Source organism: Dipodomys ordii, unplaced genomic scaffold (assembly GCF_000151885.1).
Source record: "Dipodomys ordii isolate 6190 unplaced genomic scaffold, Dord_2.0 Scaffold107, whole genome shotgun sequence".
Classification (NCBI taxonomy): domain Eukaryota; kingdom Metazoa; phylum Chordata; class Mammalia; order Rodentia; family Heteromyidae; genus Dipodomys; species Dipodomys ordii.
The window spans coordinates 2,775,794-2,799,252 of record NW_012267323.1 but is presented as its reverse complement, the minus strand read 5'-3'; the positions used below and the strand labels follow the sequence as shown (position 1 = coordinate 2,799,252).

At 54.0% G+C, this 23,459-nt stretch overlaps 5 protein-coding genes across 8 annotated transcripts in view; 1 reads left to right on the top strand and 4 right to left on the bottom strand.

The window, feature by feature from the left end:
• Window positions 1-2,887, bottom strand: part of Rassf1 (Ras association (RalGDS/AF-6) domain family member 1) — a 9,491-nt gene extending 6,604 nt beyond the window's left edge. The window contains exons 1-2 of one of the 3 annotated variants that reach the window (XM_013028224.1): window positions 2,611-2,887; window positions 678-784 (exon numbers count right to left, since the gene is read on the bottom strand). In XM_013028224.1, coding sequence (XP_012883678.1) covers window positions 678-784; window positions 2,611-2,860 — 357 coding nt within the window. In that variant the 5' untranslated portion in view covers window positions 2,861-2,887. Of the gene's footprint in view, window positions 1-15; window positions 292-677; window positions 785-2,610 lie in introns of those variants that run through there. The other 2 variants (XM_013028225.1, XM_013028227.1) reach the window with 2 other exon arrangements.
• A 636-nt stretch (window positions 2,888-3,523) lies between these two features.
• On the bottom strand, window positions 3,524-7,971 carry Zmynd10 (zinc finger, MYND-type containing 10). Of its 2 annotated transcripts, XM_013028113.1 has the most exons (12): window positions 7,880-7,971; window positions 7,510-7,618; window positions 5,806-5,922; window positions 5,643-5,696; window positions 5,386-5,526; window positions 5,191-5,279; window positions 4,992-5,092; window positions 4,488-4,660; window positions 4,139-4,264; window positions 3,933-4,054; window positions 3,697-3,822; window positions 3,524-3,599 (listed from the first exon to the last, which is right to left on the bottom strand). In XM_013028113.1, the coding sequence occupies exons 1-12, from the start codon at window positions 7,969-7,971 to the stop codon at window positions 3,524-3,526; spliced, it is 1,326 nt and encodes a 441-aa protein (XP_012883567.1). The 2 variants fall into 2 exon arrangements, with proteins under 2 accessions (XP_012883567.1, XP_012883568.1); XM_013028114.1 differs by lacking the exon at window positions 4,992-5,092 and having other exon boundaries at window positions 4,488-4,739; window positions 5,187-5,279.
• Window positions 7,972-9,240: 1,269 nt separating this feature from the next.
• On the bottom strand, window positions 9,241-12,345 carry Nprl2 (nitrogen permease regulator-like 2 (S. cerevisiae)). The gene is made up of 11 exons (XM_013028073.1): window positions 12,126-12,345; window positions 11,605-11,696; window positions 11,345-11,513; window positions 11,076-11,184; window positions 10,615-10,751; window positions 10,438-10,535; window positions 10,309-10,345; window positions 10,112-10,205; window positions 9,915-10,032; window positions 9,536-9,678; window positions 9,241-9,448 (listed from the first exon to the last, which is right to left on the bottom strand). Exons 1-11 carry the CDS (start codon window positions 12,201-12,203, stop codon window positions 9,381-9,383), a joined length of 1,143 nt encoding a protein of 380 aa, XP_012883527.1. The 5' UTR covers window positions 12,204-12,345; the 3' UTR covers window positions 9,241-9,380.
• A 128-nt stretch (window positions 12,346-12,473) lies between these two features.
• Window positions 12,474-15,142, top strand: LOC105994539 (cytochrome b561 domain-containing protein 2). The gene is made up of 4 exons (XM_013028088.1): window positions 12,474-12,562; window positions 12,971-13,122; window positions 13,539-13,576; window positions 14,209-15,142. The coding sequence occupies exons 2-4, from the start codon at window positions 12,996-12,998 to the stop codon at window positions 14,710-14,712; spliced, it is 669 nt and encodes a 222-aa protein (XP_012883542.1). The 5' UTR covers window positions 12,474-12,562; window positions 12,971-12,995; the 3' UTR covers window positions 14,713-15,142.
• A 937-nt stretch (window positions 15,143-16,079) lies between these two features.
• Tmem115 (transmembrane protein 115) lies at window positions 16,080-21,527 on the bottom strand. The gene is made up of 2 exons (XM_013028249.1): window positions 20,224-21,527; window positions 16,080-16,883 (listed from the first exon to the last, which is right to left on the bottom strand). The coding sequence occupies exons 1-2, from the start codon at window positions 21,072-21,074 to the stop codon at window positions 16,679-16,681; spliced, it is 1,056 nt and encodes a 351-aa protein (XP_012883703.1). The 5' UTR covers window positions 21,075-21,527; the 3' UTR covers window positions 16,080-16,678.
• Window positions 21,528-23,459: the final 1,932 nt, after the last annotated feature.

Genomic DNA, 23,459 nt, shown 5'->3' with positions numbered 1-23,459 from the left:
CCCGCGGCTCCCCACCTGGTCGCGGCGCGGCCTGCGGACCAGCGAGGTGCGCGCCGTGAAGTACTGCTCGAGCTCCGAGTCCGAGTCCTCCTGGCTGCAGTAGCCACTGCTGGTCGTGCTGCTCCAGGTCATCTCAAAAGAAGGCGTCTCGGCCTCACCCATGGCCACGCGCGCGCCGGCCCGCCCGTACACTCAAGTCCGGCGCGTCCCAGACGCTCCCAACCAACGCCCCAGGCGCGTGCGTGCGTGCGTGTGTGCGTGCGTGCGGGCGAGCGTGCGTGTCTGCCAAGGCGCGCGTGCGCCGATGCCAGCGCAGCGCCGCAGCCGTTAAGATTGAAACGTAGACAACCGGGATCTGGACGCTACTCTCATTGGGCGGGTGGGCGGGGACACCAGCACTGCGTCTTACGCGATGACCTCATCGCTTAGGCAGCTCATCCTAGGGCCCGCCTCCCAAGCCCCACCTTTCCGGTGGAAACGTAAATGGAGCCTGTGCGCGTGTGCAGGTACTCCTCCTCACCACGCCCCTCCCTCCCCGACCCAGCCGCCGGCGGACCGGAAGCGGATGCGGTCGGTGGGCGGTGTGGGCCGAGCTCCCGGCGTCCTGGCCAGCCGCTCAGCGCCTCCCCGCCCCGCCCGCACCCCCAGACTCTCCTGCCCCGGTTCCCCGCGCTCACCACGTTCGTGTCTCGCTCCAACGCGGGGTCCCAGCCCAGGTCCCGAGGCCCGCAGCAGTCCAGGCAGACGAGCGCGCGACAGCGGTAGTGGCAGGTGAACTTGCAGTCTGCGGAGGAGCCCCCGACTCAGCTCGGGGGGGCGTCCCGCCCACCAGAGGCAAGCCCCGGGGTGCAAGCCCTTGTTACCGGCTGGGCTCTGGGAGCCTGTCCTTGGGTTGACTTCATTCCCCCCCGCCCCCACCCCCTTTTCGGGGTGCATGTGTGGAAACTGGCTGGAAAGCCTTAGGTGATCAGAGATTCAAGTCTGCTGGATTCTTGGTCTAGCGTCTGGGGCAGAAGTTTTCCTCTTCCCACCCGTTTATTTGGAGAAAACAAAAAACCTTCAACCTACGGCGCCCTCCTGGAGATGTCTCCTCAAACACTGGTTTACATACATCCGCCTGATTTTTTTTTTGGTCTTCATGCCTCTATCCACTTCCTCTATCTGTCCCTCCCTCCAGGAAACTGCCCTACTTAGGACAGACTATCGTCAGTGGTCCATTCTTCATTGTCCCCTGGTTGTCGACATCATTTGATGCTCAGGGGACCACACTCTTTCTCCAGATTTCCTCCCACTCCCTGTGACTCCTGCTGCTCAACTCCTTTGCTGGTTTTGTCTCAACTTCTAGATCTAATGTGTTGATATTCACGGCTCACCTGATGGCTGTCCCGGATCTGTTTACACGGTGAGCCTTGGATGCAGATGCAAACCCGCCTACCCATCTTAGATCAAATCCTACAGTGCAGACTTGGATGTCTTAACATATTTCAAGTGAACGTGATCCAAAATAGAACCCACTTTTCTTCCACCTCAATCCTGCCCTGACCAGGGTTCCTCATCTCAGCATAAGTTGCCACTATTACTCAGTTGTTTGAGGCAAAACCCCAAACTCATTCTTGATTCTTTCTTAATTTTATTTGGAAGTTCTAGTCTGAGGCTTGTGAACTCGGAACCGAACTCTGCCTCAGCTTTTTCCATCCACCCCTTAAACCACGCCTTCAGTTTCTCCCTTGTCTTTACATCTTTGTTGGATACCTAAACTATCCTGTGTGTCATTTCCATAGCTACTTCATTTCTTCTTGAGAACATTGCCGTGTCCTGGCCTTTGTTCATGTTTTGTATCGTCCCAAGTTCCTGTGCTTCACCAGCTGAATTTGTGACATGAATTTGTGACATGTTCCTCCCTGGAGGAGCAGCTTGCCAGGCATACACAGGCCAAAGGCACCACCCCTAAATTCCTATATAGGCCAAAGCACTTGATTCTCAAACCAGACTGCCCATTAGAATGGGCTGGAGAGGTTTTTGTTTTTTAATTACTGATGCCTGTGGCCCACTTCCAGCAATTGACTCAACAGGCCTGAGATAGGCTCATGAGATAGAAGGTGAGCATAATGGGGTTTGGAGGACTATAAAAGTGCCCTGGTGATTCTAGCTGGTGTACATTCAGCAAATTTCTGCTTGCTGTGATTCCCAGTGTGACTGTGTTCCATGTTTTAGCACCTGGTTCACTAGGGCCCAATATGGGAACCTACTAAATACTCAACAAAATTCCTGTTTGCAGGAAACCCACCCTACGTTATTTTTTACAGGCTCTTGTCCATAGATGGATAACTTCTTCACCCCAGGAATTCTGGAGGGAACCTAGGAGTGGAATTATTGGGAAGAGGCTCAGAGGACAGAGAACACCAAGGCTTTCTAAGGAAGGGCCAAGGCACTTTAAAGATAAACTTGGAACCAGAACCAATGACAAGCACCCTCCCCATACCCCCTTCTGGGACAGGACAAGGTGAGGGATCTGATCTGCGGGACAGCACGGTCCCTGCCAACCCTCTGGGCCTCGACTGTCCTTTGACAGTCCCTTCCGCTCTTGGCGTGCAGGGGACAGCTACTCACACGCGCACTGCAGACCCTTGCGCACGACGCCCCAGATGAAGTCTCCGCAGAGGTCGCACCACGTGTGCGTGGCGGGCCCTGCAGGCTGGAACCGGTGGCCGCGACCCGGGACCTGTTTCCGTGCGAGGTTGCGCGCGGGGCTGGGCGCGATGCGCAGCGCGTTGGCACGCTCCAGCCGGGCGCGGCCCGGGCCAGGGCGCCCAGCAGGTGTCAGCTCCCGCAGCTCAATGAGCTCTGGCTCCGTGGACATGGCCCGGTGGAGCTGGGTCTTCCGCGGACTTGGCCTGAGAGTAGGGCGGGCGGGGCCGCGGGGCGGGCCGAGGGCTGGGCGCCGCCCCCAAGAGCGAAGGCGGGCGGGGCCGCGGGGCGGGCCGAGGGCTGGGCGCCGCCCCCAAGAGCGGAGACAGGGGCGGGGCCGCGCGCCGAGGGCTGGGCGCCGCCCCCAAGAGCGAAGACAGGGGCAGGGCCGCGCGCCGAGGGGAGCCTCAGCCCGCAGTGCTGGCTCTCTGGCGGGCCGGGGCCGGGGCCGTTCTTGCCGAGCCCCTTCCCTCCCTCCTTTCCATCATCCCTTCCCCCACCATTGCAATGTGGGGGACGCACAGCGCCGCACGGAGACAGGCATGTTCAGGGGGTTACTTTTACTGTACGAGGGTCACCACATCCTGCCCCGGTCTCCCCCACCCACCAGGCTTCGCCGCCCCAGGGTTACTAAGGCTTGTGACCTCACCTCCACACCTAGTTAACGGGTGGGGCTGGAAGAGGGACGCCTCACTGGGGAAGTGGGGACAGCAGCTCGATTGGCCTGGGTGGGGGGAGAGGTTGGAGCGGGGGTCTGGCAGGCACCAGAGATTCTGAGATTCAGGGGCGCCTTATGGGGTGGGTCGCCTCGGTTGACTCTGGGTGGCTGCAGACTTCACTTGGCTCTGTCACCCTGGGCAGCCAGGACACAGGCCTTTTTATGCTTCTCCCAGTGCTTGACTTGGCACTCCCTGCAGGCAAAAAGTAGGCCCAAAGTGAGCTCCTGGGGGCGTGAGGATGGCAGTGCTGGTGGGGCCCTGGGGCATGGGATCTTGGGGGTACCCTCACCTGCAGCAGTACCACTCATTCTGGCATCTTGAGCAGCGCTTCGAGGCCTCTGAATTGCAGGAGGCGCAGCGAGGCCTTTCCGGAGCCACTGCCTCTAGCAAGTCTAGCCTGTAGGTCTCAGCCCACCTTGGGGGGGGGGGGTTAAGAGAGCCTGATTGGGCCAAGCAGGTAGGGCATGGAAGCACGCTTGCCCACATCCATCTCCCCTCTCTCCTGATAAACTCATCAGGCCTTGCCTTCGTGCCTGCAGCCGGAGGTCCTGCTCAGAGGGGCTGAACACATTCTGAAGCTGGTGCTTGGCAATGGCCTGCCACTTGCCTCTGTTCTCTCGTTCCAGTCGTTCCCAGATTTCTGGGATCTATGGAAGAGTCATTGAGAAGGCAAAGAAGGAGCTAGCAAAGGGGACAGTGGACCTGGCATGAGTCCTTTTTCAGGGGCCTACCTGTTCCAACACCAGGTCCTTCTTAGGGGTCTGGGTTTCTGCCAATGCCAGGTGGGCCAGGAAATCCTTGAGGTCTGCCAGGTTGGGCAACTGGTCAAGTAGTGTGTCCGTGAGGAAGGCCTGAAGCTGTAAGGATGGGGGGGAGGGGAAGAGCAGTGTGAACTAGGTGCTGGCCAGAGGTGCCAAGGACCAGGGAGGGCTTGGGGTGGGCTTTATGTTCAGGGCTTACGCTGCAGGAGCTTCTGTCATGGAAAGAGGAGGGGGTAGAGGTGAGTGGGCAGAGATAAACCAGCAGGGATGTAGTGGGGGAGGTTTGGGGCTATGTGGATGGGTGGGAAAGACTCCCCACCTTAAGCAGCTGTCCCTTAGCGAAGCTAGTGAAGCAATAGCGGGCCCGGGCCTCAGGGCTTAGCAGCAGGTTATACAGAGCGATCCACACTTGCCCATCCAGCTTGCTCAACTTTTGCTGCTCTGAGGGAACCACTGTCTGCCAACGGCCACTCTCAAATCGTTGTAGCTTGCCTGGGGGGGCGGGGTTGTTGGGTGGAAGAATTTCCTTCTCTTTTTGTTTGTTGTTGGTTGTGGGGCTTGAACTCTGGGCCTGGGCTTTGTCCCTCAGCTCTTCAGCTCAAGGCAAGCACTCTACCACTTGAGCCACAGCACCATTTTTGGTTTTCTGGTAGCTCATTGGAGATAAGAGACTCTTGGCCTTTCCTGCCCAGGCTGGCTTTAAACTGCGATCCTCAGATCTCAGCCTCCTGACTAGCTAGGATTACAAGGGTGAGCCACCAGCGCCCATAGGGGGTCCTAGAAACAGGGTTAGGGGTTTGGGCAGGCTGGGGAAGGACCTTACCTCCTTCCTGCCGGGTCCAGGGACTGTGTTGTAGCAGTTCCACCAGGAGGCAGGGCAGATTGTGAGTGCTGAGCATGCGGTTCAAGGCGTTCAAGGAAAGGCTAGGGGGTCAGGGGTGAGGAGGAAAGAGTGAGAGGAGATTCCAAGCAGAGTCTTGTAGCCATCCATTCTAGGCCACAAGCCCTGGAGGGCTGCCCACCTGTCCACACAGTCTGTGATATAGCGCAGCACTGAGAGGGCTTTCAGGGAAATCTCAAATTCCATCAGCTCTGCCTGTTTCTGCAGTTCCTGCAGGTGGGAGGGGGCAGTGCTCAACCTGAACCATCCCCTGGCTGCACAGCGCCAGAGAAACCCATCTGTAGGCTTTGCCAAATGTCAGGAAAGCTCAGCCCACCTGCATCGGGGTAATATCCTGGGATCCCTCTTCTTCAGAGGGGGTGCTACCATGGCTAGTGCGGGCCACCAGCAGGGTCAGTTTGCGGTGGCAGTAGTCCACCAGGTCCAACACAGTGTCCTCTGCTGACTCACACACCTCCTGGGGGGGTCCAGCAGGGGACACTTAACTGATGCTCTCACCACCCAGACATACCCTGCCAGGCCCTGGTCTGGCACAGTGCCCCCCCCTCCCCGGGAGCCACGATTTTGCCTTACCTTGTAGAAGAACACTGTCTCTAGGAGGTTAATGATAGAGGCCTCATGGTGTATCTATCAAGGAGAAGGACAAGGCCTGGGCTGCATGGAGAGTTAGGGACTATCGCCTGTCTCTCTCAGTGCAGGGAGCTCTGAAGGGATGTAAGCCAGGGCCCTTGCTCACCACCATGTATATAGGGAACGTGTTCTGGGGCTTGAAGTCCTCCAGCTTGCACAGCACAGGGAACACCTTCTGCTTCCACATCTCCACTGCAATCAGTTCTTCCACCAATGTAGGGATCTTTGAAGAGTAGGGGAAGGGACTAAGATAAGGTTAAGGTGGAGTTACCTTAGCCTGACAACCCTCTCATCTCTGATAAGGACCAGATTAGCTAATTACCCTGTACCCGTAGATTTTTGTTGTTGGTGGTGGTCGTGGGGGCTGAACTCTGGGCCTGGGGGCTGTCCCTCAGCTCTTCAGCTCAAGGAGAGTGCTCTACCACTTCTGGTTTTTCTGCTTCTGTGGTGCTGTGGAATCGAACCCAGGGCGTCATGCATGCAAGGCAAGCACTCTACCACTGAGCCACCTTCCCACCCTTGTACCTGTATTTTTATTCCTTCCTCTTCCATCTAATCATCCCTTTAAGGCTAACTCTCCTGCTCATGTCCTTCCTTGTATGTCCTGTCCTGTCTTTGTATGCCTTGGCCTTACTCTTACTCAGGGCCCTTTACAGTGCCCAATTCCTACTCTATTCCTTAGCAGTAGCTCTGCTTTTTTCTTGCACAGGGACCCAACTGTCAAATGATATCTCATGTGATGCACCAGTACCAGCCCTTAGCCAATCCCACTGCCAGGATTTTCTCTGGTTTCTAACATTCCTGCCTCCCCACCTCTGTTGGAAATACTGCATCCTTCTGTGCATGTGCAAAGTTCCTCTCCACTTTGGTGAGAGCCTTGTAGTCAGTTCACTGTGACTTTAGCTCTTCGGTGTTTCCTTGAGTCTATTCTAAGAACCATCGTCTTCCTGATCAACTCACTCCTAGCCACAGGCCTGGCATGTCTGGATCCAGTTCGGTATGAGTACAAACAGAAATGTAGCAAAGGTGGGCTGGGAAGGTGGCTCAGTGGTAGAGCGCTTGCCTTGCATGCATGAGGCCGTGGGTTCGATTCCTCAGCACCACATAAGCAGAAAAAGCCGGAGGTGGCGCTGTGGCTCAAGTGGTAGAGCATTAGCCTTGAGCTGAAGAGCTGAGGGACAGTGCCCAGGCCCAGAGTTCAGGCCCCACGACCGACCAAAATAAAAAAAGAAAAAGAAAAAAGAAATGTAGCAAAGGTATGCTGATAGATGCCTGATTCCCCCTGTTCTCATGCTGGAATTACAGACATCCATCAGCATGCAGGATCTTGCTATGTTGGCCATTCTGGGCTATATAGCAAGACCTTTTGGCAAAATGAAAGAAAAGATAAAAGGGAAGGGATACAAGTGTGGTGGCTCATGCTTGTAATTCCTGTTGCTGAGGAGATGGAGATCAGAGAATCGAGGCCAGCCACTGCCCAACGTGGGTGAGATCCCATCCAGCCAAAAGCTGGGTGTGGAGGTTTCTCTCTGCAATCCCAGCTATGTGGGAGGCCTGGCTAGGGACAATAGAGAGGTCTGAGCAAAACACCCACAATCCTACCTAAAACATAATTAAAGCAAGCAAAGAGGGCTGGAGATGGGGCTCCAGTGGTAGAGCACTTACAAGGCCCAGAGTTTAAACTCCAGGTACTATCAGAAAAAAAAAAAAAAAAAAGGTAACACATTCCTCTTTCCCTTCCGGGAAGAGCAGGTGTCCAGTTCTCCCAAGGTGCAGAATAAGCAAAGGTGTGAACCTGATCTTGGCCTACCTTCCCGTGAGTGGCCAGCAGCTCCTGGATGGGCTCTCCCTGGCTGACCGTGGCATCGAGGATGGCTTGCATGTTCAGCTTCTCCAGGTGCTCATGTTGCCGGCTCCACCTGTCCCAGAGTGTGTTTGTGTGTGTGTGTGTGTGTGTGTGTGTGTGTGTGTGTGCATCTGGGTGCAGAAAAGTGCTGGAGGAGTGACTGGGGCTGGGTGTTATGGAAGCCTGGCCTAATCTTGAAGAGCCAGAGACGGTCAGGAGCTGGTGTCTCCTACCTGGGGGGTGGGGGGGTGGCTTCCACCCTGGGCAGCCCCTTCTCCCAGCTCCCCAACTCAAGGCCCCGGGTGACAGCCCCATCCGGTCCCAGCTGCCTCACCCTTCAGAGCCCATCTCCAGTAGCTGGAAGCTGCGCAGACCCCGAATCAGAACATCAGCCTCCCCGGGCAGGAGCAGCTCCCAGTCGCCCATGTTAGGGAGGGTTGGATCGTCTGGCAGCGGACGGGTTTGGATGACCGATCCCCGTGGGGCCCTTCGGTGTGGAAGGCGGACAGTTGCCCGGCGGTTTGAGCGCGTGGGTTCTCAGCGCCATGGAAACCGGTTGGGCTTCTGCGCGGCTGAGCAGTGCGCGCGCCCCGCCCCCGCAGGCTGGCCCCGCCCCTCGGCTGCTTGCACAGGTCTCAGACCCCAGAGCTGCGGTCGGGGGCCTAGATTCCCTCCCTGGTCATAAGATCCCCCTGAGCAGATTAAATGCAAGCCCCTCCGGGATGATCCCTCCTCGTGGTTTCCCTCTTGAACCACACCTTCATTTCCAGCTTTTTTGGTGGTTAATTGGAGACCAAAGTCTCACAAGACTTTCCTTGCCTTTGTCTGGCTTGGAACTGTGGTCCTCAGATCTCAGCCTCCAGAGTCCTAACTAGGGTTACAGGCGTGAGCCACCAGCACCTGATCTTTCTCTTACCTCTCCTGTTCTAGCCCCTAGTTGGAGATAGTTTCCTGGGCTTTTCTGCCTGGTCTGGCCTCCAACCATAATCCTCTAAATCTCTTCCTGAGTAGTTCGGATATAGGCATGAGCCATTGGCAACCCGCTAACAATATCTTGTTGTTGTTGGTCGTGGGGCTTGAACTCTAGGCTTAGGTGCTGTCCCTCAGCTCTTCAGCTCAAGGCAAGTGCTCTACCACTTGAGCCACAGCACCATTTCTGGTTTTCTGGTGGTTTATTGGAGATAAGAGTCTTACTGACTTTCTTGCCTGGCCAGCTTCGATCTGCAATCCTCAGATCTCAGCCTTCTGAGGAGCTAGGATGACAGGTATGAGCCACTGGTGCCTGGCAGGTTTTTTTTTTTTGGGGGGGGGGTCTGGTCGTGGGGCCTGAACTCTCGGCCTGGGCACTGTCCCTCAGCTCTTCAGCTCAAGGCTAGCGCTCTACCACTTGAGCCACAGGGCCACTTTTGGCTTTTTTCGTTTTGCTTATGTGGTGCTGAGGAATCGAACCCAGGGCCTTGAGCATGCAAGGCAAGCGCTCTACCACTGAGCCACCCACCTTGCAGGTTTTTAACAACATCTTTCTTGCTTTAATCCAAAATAATCCTTGCTTCCATCCCAACTCAATTTTCATCCCGTTTCTTTTCTGATACTTGCCTGTTGTCAGTTTTGGCCACCAGATGGCGCTTCAGCATGCCAGGAACATGACTGACTGTTAGGTAAAACTAGCTGAGGCAGTACTCAAGAAAAGTACATTGAAATTAATGATTTTATTTACAGAACTGAGGGTCAACCTCCACACAGTATGGATTAGCCTACTTGTCTAGCTCCCATGCACCAGGCAGGGCTTAGCAGGAGGGAGTTGCCACAGGAAAATAAATCCCAGCCAGTCTGTCTCATTTCCAGCATATGATGATGTTAGGGTCATTTTCCAGCCGTTCATCCAGCTCATGGTAGCTCATGCCTGGGGTGGGGTGGAGGAAGTGAAATCAGTGGCCTTAACCTGGCTGCCCTGCCCTGATTTCACCTGGGCTGCTTTGTCTGCCTTCACCTGTCTTGCAGCAAATCTCATCATAGCTGTGGCAGCCTGTGTAAAGACGGGCAGGGTGGCTTCGCTCCTCCCGAGACACCCGGACTGGATACTTCTGTAATCGTCGGATGAGATTCTTCATAAGCCCAAACTGGATCAGCTTTCTGGAGTAAGGGTTAGGAAAGAGGAGTGATACCCTGACACGGCCTCCTTCTGACCAGGCCAACCATTTACCACGATCTTCCCTTCAGTTCTGTCTCAGTGACCAGATTAGCCCCCAAGTGTATCATCTCCAGAAAACCTATCTGTGCACTAGCCATGCCAGAGGCTCTGCTCACTGGAATTCCCTGTTTCTCGTCTGTCCTCAGGCAACCCTCATGCCCAGGAATGCCCCTCTGACCGTTCATCAACGTGCTGTAGCTGCTGGGGGTGGCGGCCAATGAGGTCTCGCACAGTGGTGCCAGGGCTCAGACTGCAGTACAGCTGGAATACATCCCGGAGACTGGCTCTTTTGTGTCCTGTAGATACCAAGTGTCAGCTTGCCGGGTGGCCCTGCTTCCTCATCAAGTTGGTCTCCCCCAAAGAGCTTGCCACTACCTTGTTTGGTCACGTAGGATAGACATGCCTCCTGCAAGGACTTGTCATCTACCAGATCCTGGACCTTGGGTGTCGGGCAGTATACATTGGAGTACTGGAGAGTGGAAGACACAGGGGTCTGAGTTAAGGTATTGTGAGGCCAACCTGGATTGGCCCAGCTGTACGATCTCACACTTAACTGTACCTGACTCACCTACCTGGAGGATGGACACCAGTGTTACAACACCATAATACCTAGGGGAGAGAGCTGTACTTAATTTCCAAGGGTCAGGCCTTCCCAGCCCCATACTCAGAGTCCCTGGGCTGAGTCCTGCAGCCCTACTCACAGCAGGTTCTGGATGGCGATGCGCACTAGATTGAGCTCCACATCTGCCTCAGCAGAGATTTTCTGGACGTGGCGGAAACCATCAATGTAGGGCAGGATCTAGACAGAGCATGGTAGTGCCAATAGGGGTAGGATGAGGCCAAGGTTAATGAAACCCAGGGATGGATGCCATACGTACCTGTTGTGTGGTGAGGTCCCACTGTGAGTTGAAGAAATCCTCCTTGTCCTTAGTGAAGACAGGCACATCATACTCTTGGGCTACAGGAGGATCGGGCCGCTGCTCTATCACCTTCAAGTGGATGGTGTTGGACTCATCTGCAGTGGAGCCACCCACATCCTCAGTGTCATCTTTCCCAAGAGACTATCGATAACACCCAGAACTCCCAGCAGTCCTTGAGACAGGCAGATGCCTCACTCCATTTTTATGGAGTGAGAATCCAAAGTCCAGAGAGGGGAAAGAATATACACAAGAGGCTTTCCCACTCACAACCACCATACACTGAACCCTCAACATCATCACCTCTATCTATCAGGTTATCTCCTGGCCATCAGTTTATTCAAGGGTTTTGGCTGCAATCATCTTCTCCTGTCACCCTCCCCCCCAATTAATCTGCTGCCTTTGAAGAGGCTGGGACATACCGATGGGCAGGGTGCACCGGCCAGAGGCATTAAGCTCCTCCAGTAAGATGGTCATGATGGGCACCAACTTCTGTTTGCTTTCCTCTGTAGATACAAAGCTGCTCTCTAGCTGGATAGAACATGAACAGTATGGCGAGTAAAACTCAGGGTTCCTGGTTGCCCTGACTGGGTCCTTAAGCTGCTTGTCAGGGTTAGTGGGGCTTTGGAGACACAGGAACACTTACTACAACTCTACCTGCCCATACACCCAAACCCATCTCATTGCAAACCTCCAGTGTTGTCAGGTAGCCAGCCAGCTTTTTAACAATGGGCTCGAGGGCACAGGTCTTAGCCTGGGCATCACACACAAAGCCTAGGTTGAAGAGGAGTGCATTTCGGCTGTACTTCTTGTGTTCAATGCACACGGGGCAGCCAATCAGCTTCTTTTCCATAGCTGTGCTAGAGAGTTAGAACAGAGTCAGCCTTGCCCTCAAGCCTAGCCCCTCCTCCTTCTGAGACCCCCTTCACCCACAACCAACTAGGGCCTCACACAGTGATGAGCTTGTTCTGGAGCTCTGGCTTGGTGATGATGTAAACTTGGACAGTGTCAAACAGCTCCCGGGAGATGAAGTCCTCAGGGACCTAGGAAGGAAAGTGGCAAGAGGTCCTTCAGTGGACGTTGGGAGCTAGGTGGAGTATATTGGGTTGTATCCCCCATCTTAGGCTCTTTCCCTAGCCTGCGAACTCCTTTGTGTTTTGCAAACACACGCTCTGTTTTCATTGACTTATCTTCCTATGCATCATTTAAGTTTCAATCCAGGGATTCTCACCGGCCCCCTCACTGTACTTTGAGACCTGCCACCCCCCCTTGAATCCCATAGCCCCGATTTCCTACAAACAATGCTATGATGTCATGTCTCCCTCCCCACAGCAGAAGCCGGTGACCTGGGCCCCAGGCATCCTCTCCGATCACAATTATCCCCTAATGAGTGACATGCTTGCAGGCATGGTCAGCCAGCTGAACTTCAGAGCTTCCTTCACCCTGCCCGATGCCAAGAGCCCCAGAGGCACCTGATAGGTGATCTTGGGTCCCAGTGTGGGATGGAACTCGCTGAAGAATATGCATTCGATGCGACAGCTACTGCCCATGGCGCCAGCCGGTCCCGACTCTGCAGCCCCTTTTCCCTTGCGCGGAGACAACCTCACGCCTGGAAAACGTGTCAGCGAGCACCGAGGCCTGGGCACTAGGTCACGCAGACTGGCTGGCGGCGCGCGTACACTCGACAGTGAAGCCGTCTGCTGAACAGCGCACGCGCAGTGCCACTCAGAGGCGTGGCTGGTGGGCGCGTAGGGCGGGGCGCTTGTCTCAGGAAGTCCCGGTGGGTAGACGTAGCACCCGGAAGTGAAGTGCTTCCGCGACAAAGCGACGGCGCGCGCGCGCGCGCCACAGCGGCCGGCGTACCCAGCTTGGTTTGGAGGAAACCACGGCATTAGATTGTAAGCTGCAGGTGAGACAAGCAGATCCCTTCGCTGGAAGGGCAGCATGTTGGCGGCACGTGGGGAGACAGCGAGTGAAGGGATCCGTGCTTAACTTGGGGAACTACAATTCCTGTAGTGCTCCACGCCTGCCCAGCCGGCGTTCTGGGCAAGCGACAGCGCGGTGCACTATGGGAATTGTAGTTTTCTCGCTGAAAGGTGGTCTGGAGCTCAATACCAGCTCAGGAACTGGTAGATGCTGGTAGGTAGATGCTGACCGGCTGCTGGTGGTCTGCTGGCAAGTTATGGTGACTATTCTTCGTGCCAGTTTCAGCCTATTTTTGTCCTAACTTCGTGGAAGAGGGTGGCATTTCTGCGTAGCAACCCTTTCTCCAGTGAGAGGTGTGGACCTGACTCTTTCCAACGCTGGTATGTTTCAGGATACAGCTATCGGCTGGGCTGATCATGGCCCTTTCTGTGGAGACGGAGTCGCGTATCTATCGAGCTCTGCGCACTGCCTCTGGGGCTGCTGCCCACCTTGTGGCTCTGGGCTTTACTATCTTTGTGGCTGTGCTTGCCAGGCCTGGCTCCAGTAAGTAGAATTTAGTTGAATTCTGGGAAGGGTAAAGTAGTTTTTGAGGTGGTGGTGGTAGGAGCTGTAAGAAGGCTTAGGCTTGACTCCTGTTATCAGGCCTGCAGACAGAGGAATATTCTATACTAGTGGGATGGAGCAGGTGGAGTTGGCGACTCTGCCCTCTTGACCTGGCCTCTATCCTTGTCTTAGTGCTTTATTTGGCTGCATCTCAGGAGGTTGTGGAGGAAAGAGGAAACTGCCAGAGAAGTAGCAAAGTATGGCCTCTAGTCCAGGATGAACAGCTGGGGTGGGGTCAGCTCTTGGGGCACTTACACGTTGCCAACACCTCCGTAAGTGGTGGGCCCATATGTATTAGGATTGGTAATGGTTAGTGTCTTCTTGCCTGTACCCAAGGTCTCCTTTTCTCATTCCAGGCCTGTTCTCCTGGCACCCTGTGCTTATGTCACTGGCTGTAAGTAGTGGGTTTAGATAGGTCTTATGGGTGGGAGCATGGGCATGGGTGGTGGCCCTGGTGGTCTCTGAATCTTTGTGGCTATTAAGTATCGGTTTAGAGGAGATGCAAGCCCCAACTGCTTCTGCTCCCTGGCCTGAACCAAAGTATTCAAGGAGCAGGATAAGTGGGTGAAGCGTGTATAAGCATAAAATGAAGGGAGAAACTCCCTCCCTGAGACATTACCTTTGGAGGCTCCTTTGTCTCTTTTTAACCTTAATTTGTGATGATGCATCTCACTTTCTCTGAAGTGGTGCACCCATGTAGCCAGCTCTCGCCAAGAAACAGTATCCAGCCTCATGGGAGGGAAACAAAGCTTGTGAATCATTTATTGTAGCCATATCTCAAGCCTTGTTTGCTGGGTAATGTAGCAGAGATGACATTTCAGAACAGCACCTGGGAAGAAGTATGGAGAGGCAACTCTCACAAGCTCTTTAGAGCAGGAATTGTCCTATATAGGGTTCTGTACTTTTGCCCCACAGGATAGTCTTGTCAGTGGGGAGAGAAGGAAGGGGAGTCATGAAGGTTATCTAAAGCTCTCTTCCTCTTTGCTGGGACAGTAGCCTCACTTGTTTCCCGTCCTTTCTCCTCAGTTTTCCTTCCTGATGACCGAGGCACTGCTGGTGTTCTCTCCTGAGAGTTCGTTGCTGCATTCGCTCTCACGGAAGGGCCGAGCACGCTGCCATTGGGCGCTGCAGCTGCTGGCTCTGCTGTGTGCACTGTTGGGCCTAGGTCTTGTTATCCTCCACAAAGAGCAGCTTGGCAAAGCCCACCTGGCTACGCGGCATGGGCAGGCAGGGCTGCTAGCTGTGCTGTGGGCCGGACTGCAGTGCTCGGGTGGGGTGGGACTGCTGTACCCCAAGCTACTGCCTCGATGGCCTCTGGCAAAGCTCAAGCTCTATCATGCTACTTCCGGGCTACTGGGATACCTCTTGGGTAGTGCCAGCCTCCTGTTGGGCATGTGCTCACTCTGGTTCACTGCCGCTGTCACTGGTGGGGCCTGGTACTTGGCTGTGCTATGCCCCATCCTCACCAGCTTGGTCATTATGAACCAGGTGAGTAATGCCTACTTATACCGTAAGAGGATCCAACCATGAACTCTTCCTAGCCAAGAGGAAGCCTAGATTTGCACCTGTGCAGGAGCTGGGACTGGGCGCCTCCTGGACTCTCCTAGCTGATTGGGTCTGGGGCAAGTTCAGGTACTGGGGCAGTCGGGGTAGGAGATCTGTGTGAAATACTTGCTCCTCATATTAGACTCGCCTCCCTTTGCCTTCTCTCACCGCCACCCCCCTCCCCAGAGGAGCATAAATCATGTGTGTGGATGAAATTGGGGTTGCAGCACTGTCTCCCCAACAATGCAGCTCATTCTTTTACTGGTATGTCCAGAAATTATGGAGAGAAAGAATAAAAAAAAAACTGATGGGAAAAGCAGCCCAGAGTTGAAGATGGTTCTTGCTAAAGCCATCAACAGGAGAAAACGGGCCACTGGGCTAGGTGGCGACTCTTTTTCTTTTTTTTCTCCCATCATGGGGCTTGAACTCTGGGCCTGGGCGCTGTCCCTCAGCTCTTCAGCTCAAGGTGAGTGCTCTACCACTTGCGCCACAGCGTCACTTCCGGCTTTTTCTGCTTCTGTGGTGCTGAGGAATCGAACCCAGGGCCTCATGCATGCAAGCCAAGCACTCTACCACTGAGCCACCTTCATAGCCCTGGGGGACTCCTTGAATTGTGGAATTCTCCCAGCATACAGGTCTCCAGGGTCTGGCTGCTGAGCCTCCCCTGTGGCACTAAAGGCTTTACCAAGGCCCACAGCCAGAGCTCTGAGTAGTACAGCAGTATGTCCTTTCCACTATCTTCCAGGTATAGATGGTCTGTATTGGAGTCTCCAGACTTCAGTTAGACGACGACAGTATGGGAGCTGGGGAAGAGCTCTATCTCTGTGTCAAGCATGAAGCACTCTTAAGAGGTGAAACATGAGCCAGCATTTATGATTTGTCTGATTCTGTGGATGGAGCGGAGGGCCATCTAGGGAACAGCTCTGGGAAGGCTGCTTGGCAGTGGGCACGTGGTGATGGAGGGAAGGAGAGTAAGGGCAAGGAACTTCCTATTACAGGCAGAAGTAGTTATGGAGTTTGAGCTCTTGGACCCAGTAAAGACTATCTTTTCAACAGAGCATGATAAGGAGGCTGCAGCTGGAGCCGGTGGCTCACGCCTGTCATCCTAGCTACTCAGGAGGCTGAGATCTGAGATTATGGTTCAAAGCCAGCCACAGCAGGAAAGTCCGTTAAGACTCTTCTCTTCAATTAATCAACAGAAAACCAGAAGTGGTGCTGTGACTCAAAGTGGCAGAGTGCTGGCCTTGAGCAAATAGAGCTCGGGAACAGCACCCTGAGTTTCAAGCCCCACTGCTGGCAAAAAAAAAAAAAAAAAAAGAGGCTGAATAAGCTGGTCTGACAAAGCCCAGGAGTCATACCTCAAAGAACTGCTTTATTGATATTATGAGGCCGGGCAGAGCTGCCCACTCAAGTGGTCCTGTAGAAAATACCCGGAGGCTGTGGTTGTCCTGGCCTGGAATCAGTCACTGCCACAGCAGAGGGAAACAAGAAATCCTGACATGAACAGTCTTTCTGGGGGAGGGCAGGGATGTCTAGCCCTGCGCTGTCTCCTGCACTGGCGGGGCCCTCAGAACATTTTTTGGCAAATGCAGATCCTTGCCTTGGCTCAGGGCTCTTGGCAACCAGTTTCAAATATGAGGACCAGCTCAGGAGCTGTGGCACCAGTGTCCCTGCAGCCATTTACTTGGGGCTTCCTGCTGAGGTACAATCTTACCTCATGTGGGGGCCTGGTCTGGCTGATGCCTCCAGAGGTCCCAGGCCTGGCATAGTGGTTGTCTGGAGTTGGAACCAGGAAGCATGGGTCCTGGGTAGTGTTGGCGAGACACACGGGAGAAGGCTGTGGAAGCCCCCGGCAGGCCTTCCTCCCTCGCAGAGCAGTCAGAGCCCTGGAGTAGCTGAGAGGCATCAAGGGATCTGGGAGCGGAGGTCTTATACTCAAGGTGATCTGGAGTTACAGCTTTGGGGGAGCTGCCTCGAAGGTGATAAGACTGGATTCGGGGGCAGTCCCCTTCCCTGGGGGTGTGGAGGCTTTTTCTGAGGGCAGGGGGCTTTCTACTTTGGCCCCAGAATCCTCTTCATCGTCATCCATACTGGGCCAGACAGACTGGTCTTCCACTCTCTTCAGCCGCTCATTGAGAGCCTTCAGAGCCAGCTGCCTGAGGTGAGAGATGACAGGTCACTCTGGGTCTGGGCTTGGCTCATTTCTTGTACACTTGCCCCCCTGCCCCACCCAGCCGACACTCTTCACCTAGATTTCCATATTTCTCCTTCCCCATTCAGGGCCCAAGGCTCCCCAGAGGTTAGATTGGATGAGAGCCCATTTTGCCATCAAAGAAAGGATCCAGATGCTATCATGTCTTCCTTCCATAGCCAGGGCACCTCCAGGCTAACAAGGCTAGCTGGATGTCTGCCAGTCTGCCAACCAGGCTGTCACCAGGAATGGTTCTGAGTTTGGTGGCTAAGAATGGGCTGATGTCCAGTTCAGATAGTAGAAAGGGAAAGTCTTGGGACATGAGTTCCTACCTGGCATCATCTCCAGGAAGGATACTATTAATGAAAAAGGACCAGTTTGTAGCAGTCCTTTTCTAACTCTTGACATCTTTATTCCAGAAGAATCTCCCAAAGCCACCAAGACCTAGGTTAGAACAGGTACTTAAGCCAGGTGCCAGTGGCTCACACTGTAATCCCAGGCAGGAAACTCAGTGAGACTTTTTTTTTTTGTTCAGTCCTGGGGCTTGAACTCTGGGCCTGGGCACTGTCCCTCAGCTCTTCAGCTCAAGGCTATGGCTCAACCACTTGAGCCACAGTGCCACTTCCGGCTTTTTTTTTCTGCTTATGTGGTGCTGAGGAATGGAACCCAGGGCCTCATGCATGCAAGGCAAGCGCTCTACCACTGAGCCACCTTCCCAGCCCCTAGTCACTTCTTCCTAAGGGTCAAAGAAGACAGATGGGAAACCTTGCCTCGTTCTAGTAGCTCTTTGTGTTTGAAAGTGGCATGCAGTCAGATGTTAAGCTGGTCGATGGGGCAACCCCCACCCACTTTTTTTTTTTTTGTCAGCTATGGGGCTTGAACTCTGGGCCTGGGCACTGTCCCTCAGCTTTTCAGCTCAAGGCTTGAACCACCTCGCCACTTCTGGCTTTTTCTGCCATTATGTGGTGCTGAGGAATCGAACTCAGAGCCTCATGCATGTAAGGCAAGCGCTCTACCACTGAGCCACCTTCCCAGCCACTTCTGTATAAGCTAACAACCATTAGGCTATGCTAACAATCTACCTCTTGTCTTCACCCTTACCCTACCTCTCTGTCCATTTTTTTTTGGTCCTGGACAGAAACTTTCTGAAGGCCCCCAAACCTCTCATTAGAGGGGCCATCAACTGGTCTTGTCCTACTTGAGCAACTCGGAGGAAAGCTTAGTTTTTCTTCCTAGGCCCCGCCCTCCTGGTCCCATCTCCTGCACTAGATGAGGTCAAGACATACTTATATCTTTTGGACTTAGCAACAGAGAGCCAGGCTGTAATGGCCCAGAATTAGTTCTAGAGCTTGCCTTGGGTGATTGTCTCCATCTACTACCCTAGACCACCTGATGGGACACTCATTGAAGGATGGATGTGGTCTGTCCTTAACTGCAGAACCCCGGTGAGGTGTAAACTCAAAGCTAACTTCTGCTAAATTCACAGCGCTACCTGCTAAGGACCCATTTCACAAATGAGCAAAATCAGGGCATCTGGTAAATACAAAAGAAAAAGGCTTGCACTAGGCTGCCACCCAAATAAAACACCCCCAAAACCAAACAACACACTCAAGAATAATGTTGGAAGCTGGGTGCCGGTGGCTTACACCTGTAATCCTAGCTACTCAGGAGGCTGAGATCTGAGGATCACGGTTCAAAGCCAGCCCAGGCAGGCAAGTCCATGAGATTCTTATCTCCAATAAAACACTAGAAAACCGGAAGTGGTGCTCTGGCTCAAGCGGTAGTGCTCGCCTTGAGCTGAAGAGGGTAAGGACAGCACCCAAGCCCAGAGTTCAGGCCCCATAACCAACAAAACAAAAACAAAAAACAAAAACATGAATAATGTTGCAAGTAGAACTGTGGCTCTCCTGAATGCTAGGCATCCACAGGTCTGGAAGAGTAAGAGCTAAATGAAATTAAAAGTATTGGGCTGGGAAGGTAGCTCAGTGGTAGAGTGCTTGCCTTGCATGCATGAGGCCCTGGGTTCGATTCCTCGGCACCACATAAGCAGAAAAAAGCCGGAACTGGCGCTGTGGCTCAAGGGGTAGAGCACTAGCCTTGAGCTGAAGAGCTGAGAGACACTGCCCAGGCCCAGAGTTCAGGCCCCACAACCGACAAAAAAAAAAATTTGTACTGCCCTGGCCCAAATCATCCTGCAAATAGTTCAGCTGAGACTCCTGCTGCTGCAGATGGCTTAGTTTACATAAATGTGAAGGTCTCCTCCCTTCTGGTGTCAGCAGGCTCCTGGGGTGGGTGACACAGGCTTACTAGAGAACAGAGAAAGTTGATAATATCTCAAAGCTATTCTCATTAAGGACAGAGAGAGACACAGCATCTTAATGGAGTCCAGAAAGAGGATATAGTTCTGTTTCATAACTGGGGTGGTCCAGACCACCTCTTAAGGATCCTAGGCTTCTCTCCTCCACCTTTTTTTTTTTTTTTTTTGGCAAGGGGGGGGCTGGTAATGGGGCTTGAACTCAGCCTGGGCGCTGTCCCTCAGCTCTTCAGCTCAAGGCGAGGGCTCTACCAGTTGAGCCACAGTGTCACTTCTGGTTTTATGGTGGTTTATTGGAGATAAGTCTCATGGACTTTTCCTGCCTGGGCTGGTTTTGAACCACAATCCTCATATCTTAGCCTCCTGAATAGCTAGGATGACAGGCATGAGCCACTAGCGCCTGGCTCTCCTCCAGCCTTTATCCCCTCTCAGGGGAAAAAGGTCCAACAGGTTGGTTCTGATTCCAAGTTTAGTGTCCAGGATCTGGGGATTCTGAAGCAAAAGTTTACAGCCTCTCTCACATGACGCCAAAGGAGGTTAGCATTTATTGAAACCTGTTCAGTGGCCTGAGTGGTAAGAAACAAAGGTACTGGATTCCAGACACCCACTTCCTGATTTCCTCAAAGCCAAAGACTGGATTTTCTTTCTTTCTGAACCTGCTCCAATACTTGCCACTAATTCTCCAGCTTTGTGACAGCAGGAATCTGAATGGATACTTTTTTTTTTTTTTTTTGGTCAGCTGTGGGGCTTGAACTCTGGGCCTGGGTGTCAACGCTTCAGCTCAAGGCTAGTGCTCTCTCACTTGAGCCACAGCACCACTTCCGGCTTTTTCTGCTTGTGAGGTGCTGAGGAATCGAACCCAGGGTCTCATGCATGCAAGGCAAGCACTTTACCCCTGAGCCACCTTCCCAGCCCCAACGGATAGCCTTTGACTCGACCAATAAACCCAATGCTTTCTTAGCTTGCCCGGATTTTGGAAAATTTCACGTACCTTCTCCGCTCAGCATCTTGAGGGTCTGTGCCTGGGAGGCTGATGGTGATGGAGGATGGGGCTCCCACATCATAGCGTTTGACTGTCTTCTGGCATATCTTGACCTTCACTAGGAGGCCATGGACCAAGTTCGCCAGCAGCCCCACCACGGGCTGTAGGATCTCGGGGAAGAAAGTGGCAAAAGCAAAATGGTCAGCCATGTCCCCTCGGCCCCGGCTATGGCGCTGGTAGAAGCGAAGATACACCCAACTGGAAAGCAGCCCAAAACCGTAGGAAGCTAGTGCGGGGCTCTGGAGCACAGTGGCCAGTCGCAGCAGTAACAGCAGCGCCAGCAACAGCATGGGGACGACACTGACCCGCACCTGCGGCACTCGCAAGACCACACAGTCCCCCATGGTTTGCTTGAGAGCCACCAGGACCCCACCTAGAAAGCCCAGGGCACCGTGGATACGGATGGTGAACAGGTAGACCAAATTGAAGGAAGCCATGTAGGTGAGAAGGTAGGCGAAGGCCCCCAGTAACCCCACGGACACATTCACCACCGAGAAGAAGATAAGCAGCTCCAAGGCCCCCCAGAGGGGTTCCAGCAAACGGCCGGCCGCCACCACCGTGGCCAGGCTAATGGCCACGTCCCACACGTGCTGCTCCATCAGCCCATGGGTGGCCAGGGTCCAGATCCAGAAGTTGGGAGGAAAGAGGTAGCCTGGGGTAACTGCTAGGCAGTCCGTGTTCACGGCGAAGGAGAGCAGATACAAGAATAGAACGGCCGCGCACAGCGCCTTCACCACCACGCTGGCACTGGCCAACACGGCCCCCAAGTGTTGGCGGGCGCCCGGGAGGGCGCGATGCATCTTCCTGGCTGGCGTGGGCCTGGAGGAAGGTGAGAGAGGTGGGGCTAGGGGCCTCCCCGGGGCCTCGTCCCTGTCGGCCCCGACGGGAGGCCCGGCCTCGGCCTGGTCACACTGGCCTACTACGGCCCCGCTGACGGCTCCGGTTCCGGTGGAGTCGGACTGCGGTCCTCAGGGGAACAGCCGGGCCTTTTCGCCGGGCCGGAGCCTAGGTCCCGTGCCGGGGACCCGAGCGAAGGCCCTGGGAGGCTTCAGTACGTCGGCCGGTCCGCTCCGTAGGCCCTGCGGCCGGGCTAGCATTGAACTCAATACGAGGCCTCCAGAATCCACTCCAGGACCGCTCTGTCCGTTCAGGCCCGTGTTAAGTCGGGTTAGCTCCGGCTCGGCCTTGGTCTTGGCTTCCACGGCACCTCCTCCCTCCTCGGGGGCCGACAAACAGGGGCGCTGCGCTTGCGCGCCCTCGGATGAGAGGGGGCGAGTAGCCCTCCGACTTCCGGACTTCCGGCTCCTCGGAATTCTGGGATATGGAGTCCCTGGTCAACGTCGGGGGGAGACTAGTAGACTGAGCTTCCGTGTAGGACTACAAGTCCCAGAAAGCTTCGCGCCCAGGCTATGACCATTCGGCGCTGGTGGTAGGTGTTCTGGGAGTTGTAGTTCTCAGGCGTGTTCTCGCCCGTTCTTGGGAGCTTGCGGAAGGGTAAAGCTTGGAAAGCTCAAGGTGTAGGTGGATTCGACACACAACTGAGCTTCAGGGTGCACACTCGCTGAATTCTTTGGGGAGAGGCATTGTAAGTGATGTGTATGTGAACCTCACAGTGTGTCTTTGAGGGCAGGCATGTGGGTCTGTGCAAGGACCTCTGTGGTCTAGCGAATTGAATAGGGCCTGACCCAGGCTGGAAACATTGCTCTGTCATTTGGTGTCCACAGGACACTGGCTTACTTCCTGACCCTTTCTGAAACTCAAAACGGACCTCTCAAAATGGAGTTAGTGACAAGGCCTTCCTACCATAAGAATCAAAGGGGATTTTATTGTTTTTTCAATAATGAGGATTAAACTCAGAGCCTATGAGTTTGCTAAATAGATGCCCTACCACTTGGCCCAGGCTTCCAGCTCCTTTTTGCTTTTTAAAATTTTTCTGTTGTTGGTCGTGGGGTTTGAAGTCTGGGCCTGGGCACTGTCCCTGCGCTCTTCAGCTCAAGGTAAGTGCTATACCGCTTGAGCCTTAGCACCGCTTCCAATATTCTAGTGGTTTATTGGAGATGAGTCTCATGGACTTCCGTGCCCAGGCTGGCTTTGAACCACGATCCTCAGATATCAGCCTCCTGAGGATTACAGGTGTGAGCCACTGGCGCCCAGCTTTTTTTGGTGGGGGAGTCAGTCGTGGGGCTTGAACTCTGGTCCTGGGAACTGTCCCTCAGCTCCTCAGCTAAAGGTGAACGCTCTACCACTTGAGCCAAAGCACCACTTCCGGTTTTTTTTTGTGTGTGTGGTTTATTGGAGGTAAGAGTCTCACAAACTTTCCTGCTTGGTCTGGCTTTGAACCACGATCCTCAGATCTCAGCCTCAAGTAGTGGAGGAATCGAACCCAGGACCTCATGCATGCTAAGCAAGCACTCTACCATTGAGCCACCTTCCCAGCCCAGCCTTTCTATATTTTATCTGACAACTCTGTAGAATCTCAGGTGCTGTTTTAGGACATGAGAACTGTCTTGGGGGTTGAAGTTAGTCCTTGCCCTGTTGGTCAACTCCTTCAGAGGAAGGAGGGAAGCCCCATTTTGGCCAAGGACTGGAATGTCCTCATTTGTTTAGCAGGATTCCTCCTGCTGGCCATCTTGTCTCTGAGACCTTCTTATCTGGTGGGGGAAAATTTCTCCCATCGGTGAGAACACTAGTACTTACTCCTAAGTCTGTGTGAGGACTCAGCCAAGCCCTCTCCAGGTGCTGTGCTGGCAAACACAGTCACTGGAAATGCCCATAATGGTGAAGTATGAGTTCACTTCCCCCACTGGGAAGGCACTGTGCAGGTGGTTACAGTTATTTTTCCATGAAAAAAAATGCAGAAGTCACATGAACTAGAGTTGGGGTTAAAATTAACAGGGTGAGCTGGGTGTGGCAGTATATGGTGTCATCCCAACATTCAGCAGATTGAGGCAGGAGGACTGAAAATTCAAGTACAGCCTGAGTTGTCACAAAGTGAGCAGCTAGAAGGGCCTGCCAAAGGAATGAATAAAAACTGGGTTGGTGGAAGTGGCGCTGTGGCTCATGTGGTAGAGCGCTAGCCTTGAGCTGAAGAGCTGAAGGACAGCGCGCAGGCCCAGAGTTCAAGCCCCATGACTGACCAAAAAAAAAAGAAAAAGAAAAACTGAGTTGGCCTCTGGCCTCCCCTA